Source organism: Fringilla coelebs (assembly GCF_963513975.1).
Source record: "Fringilla coelebs genome assembly, chromosome: 1".
NCBI classification, from domain to species: domain Eukaryota; kingdom Metazoa; phylum Chordata; class Aves; order Passeriformes; family Fringillidae; genus Fringilla; species Fringilla coelebs.
Genome location: NC_140028.1, coordinates 118,442,991 through 118,464,096, shown reverse-complemented (window position 1 = coordinate 118,464,096; position 21,106 = coordinate 118,442,991). Strand labels below are relative to the sequence as shown.

General features: G+C 39.9%; 1 protein-coding gene across 1 annotated transcript in view; it reads left to right on the top strand.

Moving 5' to 3' along the window:
• Window positions 1–5,001: 5,001 nt before the first annotated feature.
• WIPF3 (WAS/WASL interacting protein family member 3) overlaps window positions 5,002–21,106 on the top strand; it is a 36,504-nt gene continuing 20,399 nt past the window's right edge. The window contains exons 1-2 of the mRNA XM_084210055.1: window positions 5,002–5,105; window positions 17,466–17,635. Of these exons, the coding sequence (XP_084066181.1) occupies window positions 17,519–17,635 (117 nt within the window). The 5' untranslated portion in view covers window positions 5,002–5,105; window positions 17,466–17,518. The remainder of the gene's footprint in view (window positions 5,106–17,465; window positions 17,636–21,106) is intronic.

Genomic DNA, 21,106 nt, shown 5'->3' with positions numbered 1-21,106 from the left:
AAATGCCTTGACCTCTGGGTATTTTTGTTATATTTTACAAATGCATGCATAAACAAAGGCAAAGACAAACGAATTTGCATTTTTGAGATGTATTTAGCCTTGATCAAGGTTGTTTTTATATTCGTGTGTTAAAGTTATGTATTTTTTGTTTGTGTTCAGTGGTGACCAGAAAGCTTTACATGTGCTTCTTATTCAAAACACCAAGGCACAAATGCTGTAAGAAGATTTTCAGCTTTTTCTTATATTGTCTGGAGGGGAAAAGAAGTGTAAGTACTTAGGATAAGTATAAGCACTTCTTTGGCAAGTATTTATGTTGACACATGCCAGCAAACCTCACAGATTGTTGTTCTCAAAATCAGTAACCATGCCAAATAGTTCTGATTCTTTCTCTCTTTGGGGCACACTACCTCCTTTTCATTGGTTTCATTTATTTCAGGTACTTTTCATTTTCTTGTATGGGATTTTGAGTAGTCTTAAAGACGACAGAGTCATAAACACATTTTTAGTGCAGGAAAGTATTTTTAACTTAGAGATGGTCAATGATATATTTGCTAAGAATGATCATCATCTAGTATTGATCAAGTTATGAACAGGAGGAGGAAATTCCTATGAAGTTATATGTGGGGTTTTATTCTAATTTATATTTGTTTGTAGAAAAAACACGGTGAATTGAAATTTCTCTCAGTCTCCATCAGATACTGTAGCAGCTCACCACAGACGATTCACAACTCTCCCATCTTTAATGGCCGTGGCTTCTTTACATAGAAGACAGAGATTCTGCTTCCTCCTGTTTAAGGTTAGATTTATCTTGACATTCGTTTGTACTCTTGTTAGACTACACTTTTGCTATGTTTTAGAAACTATAGGCTCATAATGAATTTGGCTTTTGGCAGAAGGGCCAGGACCAGAAATGGAAAGGGTGCAAAATTTCTCATTAAGTCTGACAAGGTTGAAGACCTTCAGCTGGGGTTCAGCTGTGCAGGACACAGCAAAGGAAAGAAATATAGGAGAAGAGTACCAGGTGTAGCAGCTGTAGGAGAAAAGTACCGGCTGTCTGTTCTGGAATACAAAGATGACAGGGGTGTTATTTTGCTCAACACAGACAGAGAAAATCTCCTCCAGATCAACCTCAGAGATATGCTCCCAACCTGTGACAAACCCTAAAATAACCCTTACAGTTGCTTGTGAAATGGTACCAAGGAACTACAGAGAACCAGCAGCACAAGTCTAAGACACATACAGAGATTCTCCTTTTCTAAAGAGATTTATGTATTTTTGACCCATGTTAAAAAGTATTTGTCAAGAGTAAAAATAGAATTGGGATACACAACATAACTTTTAGTAGTTATGCAGGCAGAATGTATGGAAGATAAAATTGCATTTATGGCTATGCATTGTAAAGCATATCAATGTTAGCTGCAATGTTTGAGGCATATCAATGTTTGAGGCAAATTTTCAGTATTTTAAAGCACTTCAAATAATCTTAAATTGGTAATGATAATAAAATCCAGGAAAGATAATAAAACCCAGGAAAAGCACATCCTATATGATAATGTAGGGTAAGTTTTGTCCCTGCTGCATTACCCTTTCTGTGATCTTGGATACAGCCGGGTGGAAGACAAGCAGGAGAGGAGGAGGATTACATGTGGAGAACCAGAATAAATGAGTGTTTCAGTGCCCTGGCCTTCACAGAACTCCTTGAAGTTTGTGCAGAAGTTGGCCTCTTCCACTGCCTTTGAGCGCTCCAGTACCTTCTGTCCAATTCAGCATTGGAAAGGGAGCACCTCTTTCCTTTTTACTTTTCATCTACCTCTCCCAAAGACAAAAGAGAAGGAGGAGACTTTCATAACTCCTAGGCATGCAATCCAGTAGCATTCTCTGAATGAAATATAATGCATGACAAGTTTCTGTACCTAGCCAAGAGGCAGTGGTACCTCCTGCAGTGTTTTAAATGTGAGCAAACTGTGTACCACAGGAAAAGTTGATTGTTCCAGACCATACCAGTGTGTAAACTTTGTACTAGGTCAGTCCAGCCCCATAGGTAGAAATGGTTGCTGCTGCACTGGACCAATTCTGCAGAAATTATGTGGACCTTGTTGGGAAATGAAAGAAATTAAATGAAAGAAACAGGACAAAACCAGGGGTGTTTTTTCCTGCAGCTCTTGCAGCCTGTTCCTCTGAAGTTCTTTTTCTATCTAATCCAAAAGGTGGACAAAGTTCATTTCATCAGTGGCAATCTAAAATCAAGTCTCAGCTGAGACTAATTTGCATGAATAATGAAAGCAGTTTTCAAGTGTGGTATTATATATATATATTTTCTAAGTAAATGCTGACATTTTGATTTTTCTGGAACACTACCTATGACTCTCTTGGCTTTGTTTTGTGCTTTGAAGTTCAAACTAGTGACCAACTAGAAATGGGTTTAGAGCTCCCTGGCCACTGTGGAAGCAACTGGGGCAGATACTTAGGACTGAAAACTATTTAGTCTAGCAAGCAATCAGGAGGATATTTTCAGAATAATAAATCAAACTCACACCTCTAGAAAGATGGGACATAGAGCTCTAGAGCACTGATTTTTGTGCCCATGCCCTGATGAGCAGAAGTGCCACAACAGCCCATTGTTGACTTTCCACCAATCTCAGGCTGACATTGCCTGCCATCAGTCAGGTCCAAGTGACATTGATTTGTCTGGACTGCTTTTAAGCAAGCAATGCAATGAAAACCACCATTTTACATTTCTACAGCGAAACAGGTGTTCCAGAGAAATCCAGTGAAGATGGGCCTGCCTCTCAGCCACCTGAAAACACCATCCAAATGCTGCTGGGCAGACCAGAGCCCACATTATGATTTTTAAGTTAATTCATCAGTATCATCATTCTTGAGGCACTTGCACATGACAAACTCGAGGTGCCCCATTCCTCCAGCTCTCTGGGAGGCTCCTCCACTGCAACTCCCTTGCCCTGACAGAAACATGGAAGGCTCATTAGGAAAAGACCTTAATATCCCCATCTTAAAGGAGCCTTGGAATAAATCCAGAAGAAAACAAGATTTATTTTTTTTTTTCCCCTAGTGCACAATCAGGGATACAAAAGCCAAGGGTGCCCAGCCAGCTCCAAGTGCAAGGCCCTCAGGGCATTGAAGGGAAGAAGTGACTTGGCAAACGGACGGGGCAATTCCATCTTTTTTCCGTGCCATGGGGCTGCATTGTGGCATCCACGTGGGCTTTCAGAAATAGCTTTGGCTCTGCCGAGGCACCAGCATGTGGGAGGGTGCGCCAGGCCGCAGCTGGACTTCACCCTCGCACCAAAGCCGCCGCGCTCCAGGCCTGGGGGTGGAAAGCGGGGCCCGCGGGTGGGCGGGCTGTGTACGTGTGTGCATGTGTGTTAAATTACTACTTTTAAATATATACATTTATTTTTATTCCCTCATGAAGACCGGGGCGGGCTTTCCCCCCTCCGGATCCTAAGATCCCTGCCCTCCTTTCCCCGCCCCCGCCAGGGGAGACGGGCGGCCGCCGTACCTGGCGCCCTCTGCCCGGGAGGAGCCGCCCGGGCCCCGTCGGCAGCGGCGCCGAGCAGGTGGGCGCGGCGGGGGCGCGGCGGCGGGGCTGGGTGTCCCCGGTGCCCCGGGCCCCCTCACAGCTCGGCCAGCCGGGAGCGCCGGGCGGGGGCGCGGCCGCCGCCTCCCCTCGGTCCCCGCTGAGGCCCGGACCGGGGCTGGGGCTTCCCCGGTGCCGCGGGGTCAGAGACTACTCGGTGGGTAAAGTTGGTGCCGCAGCTCGGCCCCGGCCCCGGGCGGCGTCCGGCCGGCGGGGCAGCGAGGGCACGGGGTGACCGCGGCACCCGCGCCTCTGGGATGTGGGTGCTCCCGGCGGCGGAGGAGGAGGAAGCGTGGCTGAGGTCAGGCACGGGCTGTGCGCGGTGCTGCTCCTCTGTCGCGTCAAGCAGGGGGCTGTTTTCCGGCGGCGGTGATGGCAAGAAGTTTTTTTTATTCCCAGTTCTCGTCCTTGAAGTAGATGTGCTGGAATAGGTCAACAGAGAAAACGGGGCTGAGTGATTGTGAAAAGTACCGTGTATTAAATACTTGTGTACGTATTGGAGGGGGGATGCTGGAGAAGTGTTGGAAAGAAGCTCTTAAAGGTTTAATAATAATTAACACGGATAAAATTGAGACTAAAATGTAGTGACTTTCGCATCAGCCTGCTGGCGCTACCTCAGAGTGACAGGGAATGTGTTGGTAAAAGATTACACGCGGAATTTTTATTTCTCTTTAGATATGCTCGGAGTCTGCAAAGACATAGAGATGATGGGCTGTGTGACAGCCTGCATCTCTGGGGTTGTGAAGGGGGGCTGGGCTTGTGTCGCTCAAGAAATTCAGGAGTTTGAGAATAGGGAGGACACATGAGACCTGCGTGCCTTTTTTTGTTTCGTTCTGAAAGAGGAATATTACTGAGTGAGGTTTCTGAAAAATAGCAAAGTCTGATTTAGGAGGGGAAACTGATACAAGGTAAAGTTTGGTGATTTCCTCAAAGAACAGTCTTGGGGCGGTCAGGATTTATCGGCTAAAGTCTGCAAGTGCTCCTGCTGATTCAGACAGTGACATATTGCTGAAACTGCGATAGCAGTGATACCTGTTACTGTGCTCGCTGCATGAATCAAGTCGTCGAACTGCTTCCTGATACAATCAGTGTTTGCAGTTTCTCCATCTGTGTATGCGGTGCAAGTTCCTGTTTATTTCACAACGTGTGTTTGTACAATCTCTGTTAACATCTTCAGTTCGCGTGCTTTGTACTGAAGGACAAGCCATAGGGCACATGATCAAGGAAATGAATGCAAGTTTACTGCGTGATGGCAGTCGGAGCTGGGACACTTGTTAGACACTTGTGTGCGTGGGGATGGTTCCCGTTCACTGCGTGAACCTGTGACCCAAAGCAGTGTCCCGGCTGGAATGCGCAGGCGGTGCAGGCGCTGCTGCCGCCCGCGGCTCGTACGGGACATTGCCCTGCGTGCAGTGGAAACTTTGAGGCTGCTTTGCTGTCAGGTACCGGCTTCCATGTGCAAGATAACATATGAGGAGCTCAGTGTGGGACCCTTAAAGCAGATTGCGTAAGTGTGGTTTTTTAATTGATTGACTGCTTTGGCTGTTTTGCTGTAGATAATGATGGCAAAATCTGGGTAAGACTCATAACCAGAAAGAATGCTGTGGGAGTTGATGTTTTTCCTGGAGAAGATGCAGGTTATGGAATGGGGATTGCAGTTGAAGTATGAAACTTTTTTTGTCTTTTTTAATAAAGGATATATATTCTCTAGAGACAGGGGTGTATAAATAGTTTGACCAGCTTTGCATACAGACTTTCGTTGCTTAGGGGCAGATGCAATGTTTAATTCATTAGCTGCAGTGCTCAAGTTATTGCTGGTTTGGATCTATGCCTGAAAATAATTGAGATGCACTTGAAATTCAGATTCTGTGATTGTACTGCACTGGAAAGGGCAACATATGACTGTATTTATCAAATCATGTAGTATAATACAAAGCAGCTTCCTCTTTTTTCCTCTCACCCCTTCCGCACCTATGAGAAGAAATAAAGATCCTGTAACATCTCAATTTCTGTTACTGCAGCAGGGGAATGAACAGTCAATGTTTGGAGTCTGTACATAATGACTACTAAATCTGAACTTGCAGAAAGTACATAGATAGTTGGATTTCTAAATCTAAAAAATCAAAACATAGCACTGTCACATCTCAGCAGTCACACCAGAAAAGTCAGCACTGTTTGTTGAATGTCCTAACAGGATATAGCCAGATGCTAATAGTTATTACCATTATTATCTTTATACTTAGTAATTTGATTGGTTGATGAGGTCTGTATTTTGTGAAACTCAATGTACTCTGAAAAGAAGACCTTGAACAGAAAATAATATCTTAGTCATAACAAATTGAAAAATATTTGCACATTTTAAGAGACAGATGTTGAGAACTCCAAAGTAGAATAATACAATTTACTATTTTACATCTTTAAAAAATTTAACTTATGTTAAGTATTAAAAAGTTTACTAGTAATATTTTAACATATTTTAGCTCCAAAAAAGAAGCAAAACAGGGAAAAGACTGATATGAAATCTCTTTATTATAAGTCATAACTCACCTATAATAATGACTTTATTTTTTCAGACACATTTGCTTTTGTGGTAGCTTTTCTATGTGCTCTGTGACTGTTCAGTCAAGCAAAGTAGGTGAGACTGGACAGGCTCAGCTCAGCTTTCTTGCCCTGTAAGTTACGGATCCTGCATGTGTGTGAGCATCTGCTGCATTATTATGTCAGTATTTTATGCAGTTCATTTAAGTTCTAATAAATGAGATCACAGATGAAAAGTTGAAGCTCTGGGGAAAATGATGCTAGGCTCTGCTGCACCAGAATAAAACTTCCCATCTTCTTCAGAGTGTATATGAAATGAGTATCTAAATAAACATAGCAATCAAGTGAGATACCCAGTAAAGTCTTTTATCTAGAAGTCTTTAGTACTCAAATTACACTGTTACCAGTGCCTGCTATGCAGTTTTGAGATGCAGCTTTCTGGACTGCCTTTAACGCTGTTCTAATAGGTCTTCCTCAATTAGTCTGTGTTCTTACACAAAGTAGTTACTGTCTTTGAGACACTGAAGCTTTCTGAAAACGGGCATATAGTAGCAAAACCTTAATGGTACTTCACAGTTGCTTTTTTATCTGTGGTCATTCTGCATCAGGGTTGTCTGGTGGCTTCCTAGCCAGGATGAACAGAGATATAAAGAGTGCTATATTTGCAAACAGAATAAAATATCCTTGGGGCTTCCAGATTGGAAAGAAACTGTATTTTCAGACAAAATTGTATTTTTTTGAATACGCCCACCTTAGTTTGACTTCTGAGTATCGTGAAGTGAACTCATTCAGTATTACAGGCAGGACAGCTGTAAATCTGCCTTTTGATTGCTTTGAAAGAATGTAAAACAGCTAAAGGATTTTCACAAGATGCAAAAAGCATGTTTTCATGCCATGGTAATTGAAACAACAGCTGAAACGGATTTCACTACCAGAAATATCTCTCTCTCAAATAAGATCATGCATGGAGAGCCTAATTCTTCTTTGCATTGACCCTGTGTCATCTTTCCCTGTTGTTACAAATAGATAGATAACTCTCTGTGCTGCGAATGGTGGCACTCTGCAGCCAGCCCAGGCAGAGCAGAAGCAGCATAGCAGCTATGCTGTAGCTACAGGGTAAGTGCTAAAGTGAAAAGTGGGGGGAAACTGGGCCAAAAGTTCCTACATGATTAAGTTCTCTAAGCATAAGAACAGAAAATTCAGCATGAAAGCGCTTGCTCAGTCCTGACCCTGCTCTTACAAGTGTCTAAGAAAACTAAACAGTGTCTGCTCTGCAGCTTCTGTGTAATGGACATTCTATACCCTCCATTTACCCTGGTGGCAACTGCCGTGCCTGCCTTGACAAATGGATGTGTTGGCTAGAAATTACAGTGCTCCTGCTTCATTCATAAGAGAGGGGTAAAATGAAGGAAGTGAATGAATAGGTTTAGAGATAGTAACCCTTTTGTGTTGGTGCCTTTCACGAGCCATGCACAGGTCTGTAAATGACTGCTGTGCCATTTAACTTCTGGTTACTATATCATGTTTTCCTTTTTTCATTATAAGTAACAAAAAAAAAAAAAAAAGGAGGACAGAATATGGTACTGCAATCACAAAGGAGGTCTTGGGGTCCTTTGTTCCTCTTTTGTACCCTATTGTTTTAAAGCTATTATGTTACTGCTTTCCTAACTGGCATAGTTTTGTGTGAGAGAAAAATATGTATGCAGCAGCACTACTGATGTGTGTAAAATAGTCCTGGCAGGTTTTTGGCTTTTGTCCAAGTCAGTTACACATTTTTATATGCTAAAGAAGAAAATAAATAATGCTATATCTGTTCAAAATCTGTAGATCTGCTGTGTTAGTTGAGTAGAGACATAAAGTCATGAGAAGCATAAAAGGCAAGCCAGGCTTATATACCAGGAAAACAGACTGGGGTTTTAGCAATTTATTTTCAGAGGGAATGTTTGCTTCTCTTGGGGATATGTAAATTACTGCAAAAGATATCTGTCAAATTCTGCCTGGGATTTGAACAGAAATTTGCTTTTATTGGTCAGTTGTGAGAGTGTGAACAGCTTAACATTTTAGTGATGGTACTTCTGTTGCTGCAGATCATACATCCTGGAGGATTTTCAGAGTTAAACCCTAAAGAACTGATCTCACTTCTACTGAAAACACAGGAAAATTTGGCATTATAAAAATAAGAGATGGATTAGCCCCTAGATTAGTAAATTGGCAGAGGGGGTGGGGACTATCTCTGTAAGGTACTGTGTGAGTGATAGATGTGGGGCCTAACAGGGCATTTAATGCAGAATGAAAGCCTTTTTTAGCCTTGAAATGACTAAGTAGCAAGGAAATTATGCAAAAGCGGATTGTACAAAATATCCTTGGATCAAGTGATCATGAGTTTACATTGACTTAACAGTAGGATAAATTATGCAGTCCCATGTGGGGGTACTTGGGCTTGCTCTGAACAGACTGTACCAAGAGCTGCAAAGGCCTGGAGTAGCTGCACAATGAGTATGCTATGGTTACTTTGCTCCTTTCCTCTGCCCAGACTGTTTGACCTGTTTGTTTTTCTCCAATATTTCAATCTTTTATCCAATCTATCAGATGGAGCTTTGTACATTTGCACTAAAAAAATGCCAGTTCTAGTCAGGATGTACATCCTCATATCTCCTAGAATCACATTTTCTGGTTTTTTTCAGAGCTAGGTCAGCCTTGCTCTGCATTTCTTCTGTTTTTCTCAGTACCAGTAGCCTGTGCTGAACCTTTAGTGTCATCATGCAGAGTTACTTTTGCTCCATGTTCAGTGTTTCTTTCCCCAGGGCAGACAGCTCTACCTTTTAAATGAAATGCCTCTTCTTGCCTTGCCTTGCAACAACAGCAGGCAAAAGGTGCAGTGAATGGTGACAAGGGCAAAGAAAGTGGAGAGTGAGAATGGAGAGACTGGTAAACCACTAAGAAAGGGGAGAAATATTCACAAAGTGAAATAAAGAAAGAGGATGGGCCAGATCCAGGCTGGTTAATGTGAAAGCTGAAGTCCATAGCCAGCATAAAACTTGACACCAGAATTCATGGAAACAAGTGAGTCCTCATCTTTAACCTGCTTGGCCTGATGGTAGCAGATTCTGATTGCTCTGCAAGTATACTTGGGAGCTGTTCAAAGAAAACCACTTTTCTCCTTTGGGCCTATGATAGATACAAATGCAAAAAAATTTCTATTGCCATTTAATCACTAGAATAATTTTCCTTCTTCATCAGGCAGCAAAGCTAGTTGACTATTTTTGAATCCCTGATGTTTGTTGCTTATGCCATGTGTACAGGTAGGTATCAATCACCATTTCCTCTCTAAATATAATGCCTTTCCCAAGGAATTACCACTGAAGACCTTTAATAAGTCAAAGGGCTGAAACTTCAATTTAATAAACTCATATTGTTTTTTTCTCAGCACTTTGTTTTATTAGCAACTGAGAACTAGGCCTACAAATCGAAACATCTTTTATCAGGATTTTTTTTTTGTTGCAGTTGCAAATGACTACAATTTGTTGTTCATTGGACAAAGTAAAATCATTGTCCTGAGTAAATGGATGTAAGATTGGAGCTAGGTACTTTGTGCACTTCCTTTAAAAACAGCTAACAATTTTCTGTACAAGAAAGATATTTACACCTTTATTCACATAGGCAGTTTGATCTCAGCTTTGGCACTTAAGGGAGAATAAGAACATTGTGCATATTATTTTTTCAGAACGAGTTAGTTAAAATAACAAAAATGCAATGTTATGGTAGCATAGCAATGCTTTCTTAATAACATAGGAGTTTATAGTTATGTACTTTTAAGTGTGGAAGCTTTACTCTGGTGTAAAGAACATCTGAGATGAAGCTATCAATTACGTCACTGAAATGGGACAGCAGCTTCAACAGGATTGACAGAAAAGGGCATGAAAGTGAGAATGAATGTTCAGAAGTTATAGTTTAATTTTTTACGCCATTAGGGCTAACATTTTTACCACTGGAATGGAAATTAAGTAACCACCATTTCACTGAAAACTGGAATCAAAGTTTCCCATTCTTTCTTTGAGGTGAGAATTTCCCTGACAACTTATTCCTGCAGGTGACCAGATCATTGTGTTTTACAACCCTTGTGAAAGGCAATTCTCCTTAGCACATACAGTGACCATAGTCCATGCTGGGGCCTCAAACTGTGTTGCAGGAAAGCATGGTGCATGTTGAATTGCAAAATTTCTTTTTCTTGCATTGTCAGTATTAGACTGTTTTTTAAGCTGATAGCTATCAGCCTGACATGACACACATGCAGGTTTCTACAAATTTATCTTTTCAAGTAGTAAAGCTGTGAAAATTGGACCTCTGATAAAATATCATGTGGTTGAATGTGGAAATTTCAAAATTATTTAAGAACTGGATTTTTAAAGTCCTCTAGTCTTCCAATACCCATATTTGTAAATTCTTTTCACTTGACTGGCCATTTAAAACAAGGTTTGAGCTGTCTGTAGCAAATATAGAAGAGCAAGATGCTGAATACTGCCTTGTTTGCATTTTCCATTTTGATGCTAGCTACTTAATTGGAAAGCAAAACTTTCTTCTGTTAAGGGAATAGGTTAAACAAAGTTTGGGATTTTTTTTGTAGAAACCATTCCGTGAACAAGTATACTTTTCAAACAACTCTGTATAAAAAAATGATAATAAATATATGAATAACTATAAAGGAATAGATCATTAATAATTATATGAAAACATACAATTAGCTTCTTAGCAGAGGCTGCAAAATTTGCAGATGTTAACCTGAAACATCAAATTACCTCTACAGAGAGAGATCAAGCACTGCTCACACTGATGCTCTTGAGGAGTGTAAGAGTAAACAGTTGTCTTCAGAATGTGGCTGTGACCTTGAATGTCTACTGAGCTGCACTTTCTTTAGTGTAGGCCAATGATTAACTTTGCTAATGGCTGTATATCAAATTCACCATTGTTTGTATAGCTGGCAGTGAAACAAGCCATGTCTGTCTTTGTGTGGATGATGCGGTATTAATTTCAAGGAAACCCTTTGTATAAATTGTTTCCTTTGAAAAGTTATGCCTTTGTGCAAGTCCTAATTACTTCTAATTTACCTCATTTGTCTTTGAGCTCTCTAACTTCAGGTTAACACTACTACAGGCACAACATATTTCTTCTTGGTAGGTGGTGTTCTTTTTTCTTAGTCCTTATTTAAAAGAGGATGATGAATTCTCTTATTCTGCTCCCTTACAATCAGTCTTCTCTGACAGATCCCCATGGAGCAGAGGAAGCTACACCCTGAAATAGTCATGTGTAGGGATGTGAAGTCATCTGTGCAGCTTTGCCTCTGAAGGGAGGTTTGTCAAGACATAGCACTGTAATTTCTGGCCTCAGCTCCACCAGGAACCCAGCAGAGATCTGCCCACAGCACACATGGAAGCAAGGCGTCTTCAAATTCCTGTAGTCTCTGCTGGGTCAGCCCTGGACAGTTTGTGGCAATTTTATCAGGCATCTGACAGAATAAGAGTCATGCTGGGCTTTTTTCAGGCAGAAAGGGGAAGCAGCCCTTAACTGCATTAAGCCTGGTGGAAATAGTCCAAGCTGAGGGGAACTTACAGTCCTTGGCTTAAATTCAGGATACTGTTACATGCTGTGAGACAGTCCTACAGACCCTGTAGAAGACAAATGCTGCTTAGAAGTGTTTCATTAGGTATTTAATGGAGAAAGAGTCCTTCCTTAAAGTTTGCACATTCCAATGGAATTGAAAAAGTCGGATTCTGCCTTAAATTGCAGTGATGTAAGTGGTGACTGAGAGCAGAAATTTCTCTCAAGTTGTACACAATTCTGATATACAACTGTTAGGTGGTAAAAGGCTGGAGTCTTCTTAGCTGTGGGAATATACATGTGGAAATCTTAATACATATATAGTAAGATGGGTATTTGCCTTCCTGCTGTAAATGAAGATTCTAACAGTTTGACACTTCTGCTTAAGTGTCTCAAATGCAGCGGAGACTATCAATTATTTTGTGAATAGGGTAATCATTGTAGGGTGAAAAAGAGACAGGATATTCAGAGGCTCTACTTTGATTCTTTTTTGTTGGGTTCTCTAAACACAAAAAGCCGTTCACGCTCTAAAAAAAAGAAAAAAATGTAGCATCCAATGCTAAAATATTAAATGGTTTGATTATCTTAAAATTAGAATCTAGACCAGCTCATTCCAAACAAAAGCTTTTTCCAAGTATTTTCCAGTTAGTTGTGTGATAGTGATAGCAGGAAAGTTTATCTGTGTAACACACATCTGTTGTTCTCTGTTTTTAATCTCCCTGTATCTGCATGTGTTGTACTGTCTTTAAAAGATCTGTGGAGATCTCATACTAGTGATTTCAGCTGTTCTTCAATCATGTTTCACAGGAGCAAATGGGCAATTTGCTAGCTAAAAAAATATGCTGATTGTCTACTTTTGAGATCATGAAAGTTGAGCAGATGCTTATTGATGCTGTTTTTTCATAGGTAATTTTGAAATTATTTTACTTTTCTGTTGAAATATAAGGACTTAAAAGCTATAATTCAGAACAGTACAGTTAATCAGAAAATCATATTTGATTATATAATAGTTGTTTAAAAGATAAAAACAGGTTGTGGTCTACTCTTTTTCTTAAGTTTTTAATCAAGAAAGTAAGACAAATACTATAGATAAGCTCCCCTGCACACCTTTGAAATATTTCTCTCAGCTTTCCTTTGAAGGAAGAAAACCTGTACATTTCCCCAAAGGTGAATTACCTACTTCAGAGCGTGCAACTGCAGTGATTGCAAATCCAATAGTAATTAATCTGTTATTTTGCAGTCCTTTCTTCAATTTGGTTATAAGGGTCACATTTGTCAGATTTTTTCAGATTTTTTCAATTCCAACTGTGTTGCTTCATGTTAATGACTATACCACCTAAAGAGCTAGGGACACTGGCCATTTAAAATATACCTCTATTTAGAGAAGTTTTAGTGTATAAATGCATATTATGCACATTTAAATAATTGTGATTTTTTTTCCACCTCTGTCTTTTCCCCTTCTATACATTGTACTAAATTAAAGGTACAGCTGTTTTGTGCCTTCCCTTTCCTTGATGGGTGAAGGTATTTTAGAATAGTTTTTGCAAGCATACCTGTCGTGGTTCTGCTGAATATCAATGTGGCAGGAGACATGTGAGCTGCTGTCCAAAATCCATTGTTTCTTAGTGTGGATCTCTGCTCCCAGCAGGATTTTCTTTTAGTGTGAGCCCTGCACTGAGGCTATGGCAGTGATAGTTCAGGAGGAGACCTTTGGGAAGCACTTGGATCAGAGTTTGTGCATATCTGGTAGCTGAATAAAGTGAGACCAAAGCTACAGAAAAGCTTAGGCAGAGGTTTTGAGTTTCCCACAGGCAAATCCAGCACAAGATTGAGAGAGCAGTTCATGAAGAAGAAAGATCTGCACCTCCTCTGTCTTGTCTGACACTTCAAATTAAAGTCTGGGTGAAGACTTTATTTGGACCTTCAGAAATCTGGAGCTTGAGTTCTTACATTGATGACTGCAGACTTGTTCTTAAACCCAGCTGCTTTTCAAGCACATGCAGTGAGAACACGCAAAGAACAATCTGTGACACCTGAAATTACCAGGTTCAAAATTATCCTTACCAACAGAACAAAAGAGGACCAATTGTTTTGAGATCAGAGTAATAATGTTCTCTAACTGATGAAAAGTTCACTGCCTTATGAGAAGTAAAACAACTCAAAAAGTATCAAAGTCCTTTTGTATAAGTACTATACAAAAAGTATAAGATGTACTTTTGAATTACAATGCTTATATTCCACAAAGCTGATGCTGAGCAGTAGGAGAAACTATTTTGCTTGGAACAAGGTAGTCATCTGCAGTGGACTGCAAATGGGATAAAACTAGGAGAAGAAGAAATTAGGCTGCATGTCAGGCAATCTGAACTAAAAGAGTTATTTGACTGGGAAAGAGCTTCCCGAGGGAAATAATAAAAGCCACATTATTTGGGACACCTAAAATTAGACTTCAGAAAGCGCTAGAAAAAAATGTGCAACCTTGCTTTGGTAGGGAAGTGGACTAGAAACGGCAGGGTTTTGGATTTGCTTCTCTTTTTTTTTCTTTTTTTTTCTTTTTTTTTTTCCCCCCAATAAATTCTACAATTGTTTGGCTCGATTCTGTGATATTTAAGTCAAGGTAAGACTTACATTGCTTCTTGCCTTAGGAAACTGAGGTTAAACATATAGGCTTCTCCCCTCCACCTTGCCAGCCTTTTGAACTGTATCTTTTTATTTCTGTCCCTCAGGGATAGTTCAGACCCCTCTCTTCCAATTATAGGTATGCATATTTAGAGGAGTGGAGAAAGGGCACATGTGCCTTAAGGATCCATTGTAGCATTTCCCTCTTACCTGGCTCTTACCAGACACTGGAACTGATCAATATGATCCTCCTTTTTTTGGTTTTAATTCAGTTTATTTTGATTGTTATGTGGAAATCCATAAACTTGGCACGTTCTGAAGCTATTGTGTGAAATTACTGACCATGGAGTTTTTATATGTATGTATGTATACATGTTTGTGTGTGTATATATATAATATAGTGAGGGGAGAGGCAAATGAAATACAGCCTTTAACCAAGGAACAGAGACCTCCAAGTAATGTGTGTTGATATATTGAAAGTGTTGCAGTCTTCTCCATAATTTTCTTTCAGTACAGTCCACGTGATATTTATTGCTGCAGTAATACAAAAGAGGTTATCATACCAAATCCTACATATTAAAAAGGGTAGATTGTACAGTTATGACTAAATGTTAAGAGCCAAATATTTTGAAGATTCCTGTCCTTATCAGACAAAAGCCCACTTGAACAAATAGAGCCTCTGTATGGAAGATTGTTCTTCATTGTGTAGGCATTATCCTGTAATAGTTCCGGTATAAAAACCATGAATTTTAATGTGTACACAAAAAGCATGCCAAGGTCAGGACATTGAGCCTCCAGATTTGTGGTAAGAGACTAAAGAAGACATGTCAGCAGGATTTTCTGGAAGGTGGTTCATTTGTAGAGGGTTTGAAACAACATGGAAGGGAAGCTATATGGTGTCTCCGGTATTTCATTCAAGGGCTGTGTGTTACAGCCTCACAGAATGCATTTTTCCCCAATGCCCCTGGACAGGAGTATATGGGAGTGGGATGCACAGTGAACCCTTCCTCTTCATTGAATTTTGGGTTGTAGTTTCTGCACAGTTTCTAGTCCTTGAATTTAGGCTGCCTCATTTGGAGAAGTGCTAGGGCAGGGACTGGTGGAGAGGCAGCTAGAAAAGTCATCTGATGGCATTTCAGATTGTGACTTTTAAATAGCAGGAGCTGATTCCCATTTCCTTTCTCCCACTGCTCCTTGCCTCCAATGTGCTCTACCTCCTGCTGCCACTCATGTGGTCTGCCATAGGAGCGTGGGCTGTATTTTTTTTTCCTAATTTGACTAAGAGCATATTTTCCATTCTAAATCCTTAATGAAGACAAAAGGCCTGTATTGCAGGGTGGGAAGATACTAACCCGAAACATATTATTAGCTGGGAAGACTCATTCTCCTTATGTCCGTGTTTTTGAATGGCTTAATTGAGGAAAAAAGATATCTTCTGATGATAGGTTTTTGAATAGGGCAACAATGAGGGTGGAATGATGGAGATGCTGTGATGCCAGCTTTCTTGGAAAGCGTCATTAGGAGATTATTAAAGTGATTGTAACCAATTCTGTTACAGATCAGGGTGCTTTGATCAGCCAGCCCTTTGCATAGCAATCTCTCAAGAGAGAAAGTGAGTGTTTCAGAGGCTCTGCATGTTTAATTTTTGACTGATCTCTCATTAAGTATTTTACAAGATGGAAAAGGAGAAAAATACTCAGACATTATGGAGATATTATTCATGTACACTAGGTAGGAAGTGAACAAGTGTGCATGTACGTTTTAATTACAGTGCCTCTTCCAATCTAACCCTTCAGCAAAACAGCCAGATATTCCACTCAAGATTGTAATTTGCCTCATTTCTATGCTATCTTCTCTCTTGAACTTTTCCAGATTTAACTGTCATGCCTCCTCCCAACACAGATGATTCTGGAAAAGCATGGAGTGCCTGTTTTTAAAAATGAAGGGAGAAGGAAGGGGAATAGGTTCTGGGAATTGTGGTCTTTTTAACTTAACATCAATTTCTAGTAAAAAATTAAAATGTGAAAAATGTTTCTAAGACCTTTCAGGAGTCAGGGAAACAAATTATGACCGAGAGAGAGGTGTAAAGAGTAAATGTGAGAAACCAATGTAATTTCTTGTTAAGATAAAGCCTTGCAGAAAGAAAAGACAAAGCATATGACATTTCTTGTGTTATTGTAGGGGTTTTGACACAGTTTCATATGACATTGTGAATAGTCTCAGAAAATAATTGTGACATGATGGATGTAGAACAGGATGTAAAATTAGATGTGTTTGGAGCCTTTATCCACGTGTCACTATCAAAGGAAGATTTCAAGCATGGCTTGCATAGGCTTCTCTTTGGCACTGCCTAGTACTTTCATTTGCAATGTTGCTAATGAAATACAGGGGTTTCTTGTTAACTTTAATGATGACTGAGTCATGCTAAGAGCATGGTTAGGTATGAAAATCAGTGAGTGATGCACTGTCATTCTACAAAAGACTTTTTTTTAAAAGAAAAGTTTATAGCTTTTGTTGGAAGATATAATTGTATTACTAAAGAATTGTGAAAATTAACATTTAATTATGGCAGGAAGACTACTTGAGTTTAACACTTGAGATGTCTGATCCTTGATATTATATAATTTGGTAATTGAAGGGTTAATTTGCAGAATTATTTATTTATTTATTATCAAATCATGAGGGACTTAAAAAGTCCCTTACTCTCTCCTTGGAGCAACAAATCTCTGGCTTAAAGTCAACGGAGTTTTTGTCCCAGCAGGAGTGTCTACATGTAGTCAACTGTGATTTGTTCTCTGCAGAATTGTATTTCAGGGCTATGGGCTAGGTTAAGGCAAGATGTAATAGTTGGACCGGCTAGCATCTATGCATTTGGTACTCGTGGCACTAGTCCAGATCCATGAGCTTGCTCTTTAGATGCATGTTGTCATCATAACTGTAATGAGGCTGCTCGTGCTGTACTTTTGGAAAGAGTGCAGTATAAAAGTCTTCAGTCTGCTAGAGAGCAGAGAGCTAGATATTTTGGCCAATCTTCAGCTTGCAGTGTATAAACACATTCCTCTCTGTGTTTTCTTCTTATTCTTCCACTTTTCCTTTTCCTCCCTTCCTTCTCCTCAAGGACATAGACTGGCAATATTCTTCACAACTGCGTGAAGCTAGAAATCCGAGCAGATGCCTGTGCCACCGCCGCCGCCACCACCTCCTCCTCCACCACCTCCACCACCTTCTGGAGGGCCCCCTCCACCACCACCTTCCGGAGGGCCCCCTCCACCGCCACCACCACCACTGGTAAGACTGACTTTTCATTTCTGTGTGCAAAAGCTTAGCTCTGAGTAGCCAGCTCAGAGCCAACAGGATTTTGGCATGAATATTCATAGCAAATATCTGGGGCAGATGTTTGTTTTGCTGGCACTGGCTCTGCTCATTACAGCAGTGATCTCCAAAGTGGGGTGTGTGATATGATCCATTGGTATGTGGGATGAAAGTACTGCAACTGCAGTCATACATGTGTATACTTTATAAAGAAATAAACCTATGTGTTTTGGGGTGCATGCTCAAAAATTTTGTTACTGCTAGGAGTGCATGATCAAAAGGTTTTGAGATGATTAGAGTGCATATGGTGAGAATTTAGCATTTGTGAATACTTTTCTAGCCAAAGGGAATTCATTTTTGTATTGGTAATGTACAGATGGTAAGTATTAATTTCTTCATCCTTTTTCCTACAGCTCCTATTAAGACTCAGTGTTCAGCTGTACATTTTGCCCTTTCTAGCACATGGTGTCTTCCTGGGGATACAGCACAATATTCTTTTGTACATGTGCAGGAACAATTACAGCTTGTAGCAGATCATTACTGTGTATGTCAGGAAGTAGAACATGTGCCTTGCCAGCATGTTTGCAATAGGAGGAGGATGCTCTGGGTGAACTTTCAGGGTATTACATTTTCATACCTTCACAATCAATTATTGTACCTGTGGTAAAATCTGTTTAAGTAATTCCTTGAATTCTGTGATCGGTTGGTCATAACCTATTTCTGCGTTGAAATTCTTAGACTTTTTCTGTAAGAGCAGAACCTGGCATGGTTGTGTTCAAGTCATAAAATCTCTCCTGATTTTTTTCATATATTTTTCTATCACTGCTGTGGTTATTTGCAGAAAATGTTAGACTGTGTAGCAAAACAGTACATGGTACTTAAAATACTTCAAATGTCCTTCAGGTTTGTTTTTTTTTAAAAACTACATTTCTCTCTTTCATTCCCTGGCATCTCTACCTGTTTTGTTCCCAGGAAGGTTGGTCGCATTTTCTTTTTTATATTGTTCATAATTCTCTTATTTTATGTTTTTTCCCAGAAGCAGGTTTCTTTGCAAGTTTCTTTCTGCTACTTTACAGGCTGAACAATTTTGTAAAACTCCCCATGAGTTGTGGAGATGAAGAGGAGGAGGATAAAGACAGCAAATTAAATAAGCAGTGTTTGATTCTTTTCAGCATTCAGATTCAACTTTGGCACCAGGAGAAGTGTTTCCAATTGGAAATTCTGGGCTGGTACACAACCTATACTTAGATGCTGAAATAAGTGGGCTGCATATTGTGAGCAGCTTAGTGCTCACAACTGCAATTAAAGTCAACAGAAGCTACAAATGTTCTTATCCTAATAAATTTAGATCAGTAAAGTATCTAGAGACATTTTTAGACTCCTCTAACATACACCAATTATAAATGACTTGAGAAAGCTAAAAAGACCCCTAAGGATCATTATGAACAAGTTTAGGATTTTTTGTTTCCCCTTCCCTTTTCTGACAACTAAATCCACTCCCATGATAGGGTTTTGATACAAGAAGGCTTGTTTTCGTATTGTAGTTGGATCATTCTGTTTCAAATGGGGTGATCTCTGTATAAGACATGCAGAATTTAGAGTCAGCTCCATCTTGGTGACATGATACATACTAGATGTGTTTCTAGTTATTGTCTGATAGTGAAGCTTTGCTTTTAATAAGTCTTGATACTAAAAAGAGTATATGAATCAACACAAGTAATAAAATAGCGTGGCAGGACATTTTTTTTTCCTGCAACAGGAAAATTACTTTTCCCTGTCAAAACTGAATGAGAGACAGGATAAGGAATCTGCCTGGTGAGTTCAGCAGAAGCACAGAGTAAGAGGCAGCTCTCCAGCTGGTGCCAGGTTACAGAGTAAAACCTTGTAGTTGGGGAGTCTTCAGAAACTTGCTGCAGACCCTGTTTTCTTTTACTGGAAAGCCCTTTTCTAGAAATGGGCATTTGTCTTTTACTGTTGCTAATCTGCCCAGCTGTTGTTACAGCTGCTAGATCTACAGTTAGGGGATGGGAGAAGGAAAAATTTTTACAGGCATATAGCTTTAAGGAAAACCTTCAAAGCAAGTAAGCTATTATTTGGCCAACAGCTGGAAAAGTTCCAAAGTAAACAGCACAGTGATTTTTATTATACTGGTATGATTAAATCAGAGTAAGATTTGCATGTCAGCAATTAAAAGTTAGGTTTTAATTTTACTATTAATACGTGGGTGAGCCACTAGTTTAATTTATGTGATTTATGTTGAAAGAAAAGTGTCCGTGTGTAGGTAGGGGTTTTAGAATCCTGTAGTTTTTCATTATGCTCTTGCAGGGGTATCACAGACTTGTCTTGCTTTTCTAGTTATGGATGAGAACCATATTTTCCTCTTGCTTTCATTATCAAGAGATCTTTAGCAGAAGTAGTCACCACATTGTCTTTTTCTCTGCACATTTTCTTTGCAAATATTTTGAGCCTTGATCCCGAATAATTTTGGTGTCCCTCATGGGAATTCTAATCACTGTTGGCACATAAATTTTGTCCTCTTGATTCATTAAGGCAGATGAAACTTCCTTCCTAGTGTTTTTTAGGCCTTGTCCCTACTGTTTTCTAAGACTTTTGGACTTGCTGATATTCTGTAAGTACTTGTACTGAATTTTGTTCACAAAAGTTGTTACAAGACAATACAAAGTGATTTGGAGACAGTATTTAAGACATGTTAGGAGCCACCTGTGCCCAATAGCCAAAAAGCTACTGGCTGTTAGACCAAACTTGAAACAAATTCCTGGATTTCTCAGGAGGGAATGGTGGGATGTCTGCTGTAGCAGATGCAGGTGGCTGAGTCAAAATGCAAATACAGCTAATTAGATTAATTGACCATGTCTTCAAATGCCTACCTTCTGGGGGGGTCATAGAGATGAGAGGGGTGAGTAGGCAGAATAGAACTATGCCCTGATGTATTTTCTGGCGCTGGATTACAGAATTCAATTCTCATCATGCTCCATTTTCCTTTACACCTTAACAAAGCACACTTAGACAGGAGGCTTTTTCTAAAGCTCTTTTAGTTTATGGGTGTGCCATGTAAGGTGGGGTTTTTTAATAGAGTTTTTGTTGGTGATCTTGGGGAAGAGGGTGGTAGTTTTGGGGTTTTTTTAAAGCTTTCTGCTCACAAAAAATTTAATTTTATTCCCACTCTATTTCTTTTACCACTCCTGCCTTTAAGCTTGGCATATGAGGCAACCAGGTTAGTTTTGGCTTGTCACATTTTCTGGAGTAGGTATCACCACTGCGATAGATTAAAATTTTTCTCTACTTAATTTCCCAAGAAAAGGATCAAGAGAGAATTTTGCTTTGATAAACCCTGTTCACTTATTACATGCAGTGAAGGCTGCTTACTGCTGTGTGGCCTCTGTATATATGAATTTATAATGTTAAGATCAGTCATCACCTATTAAA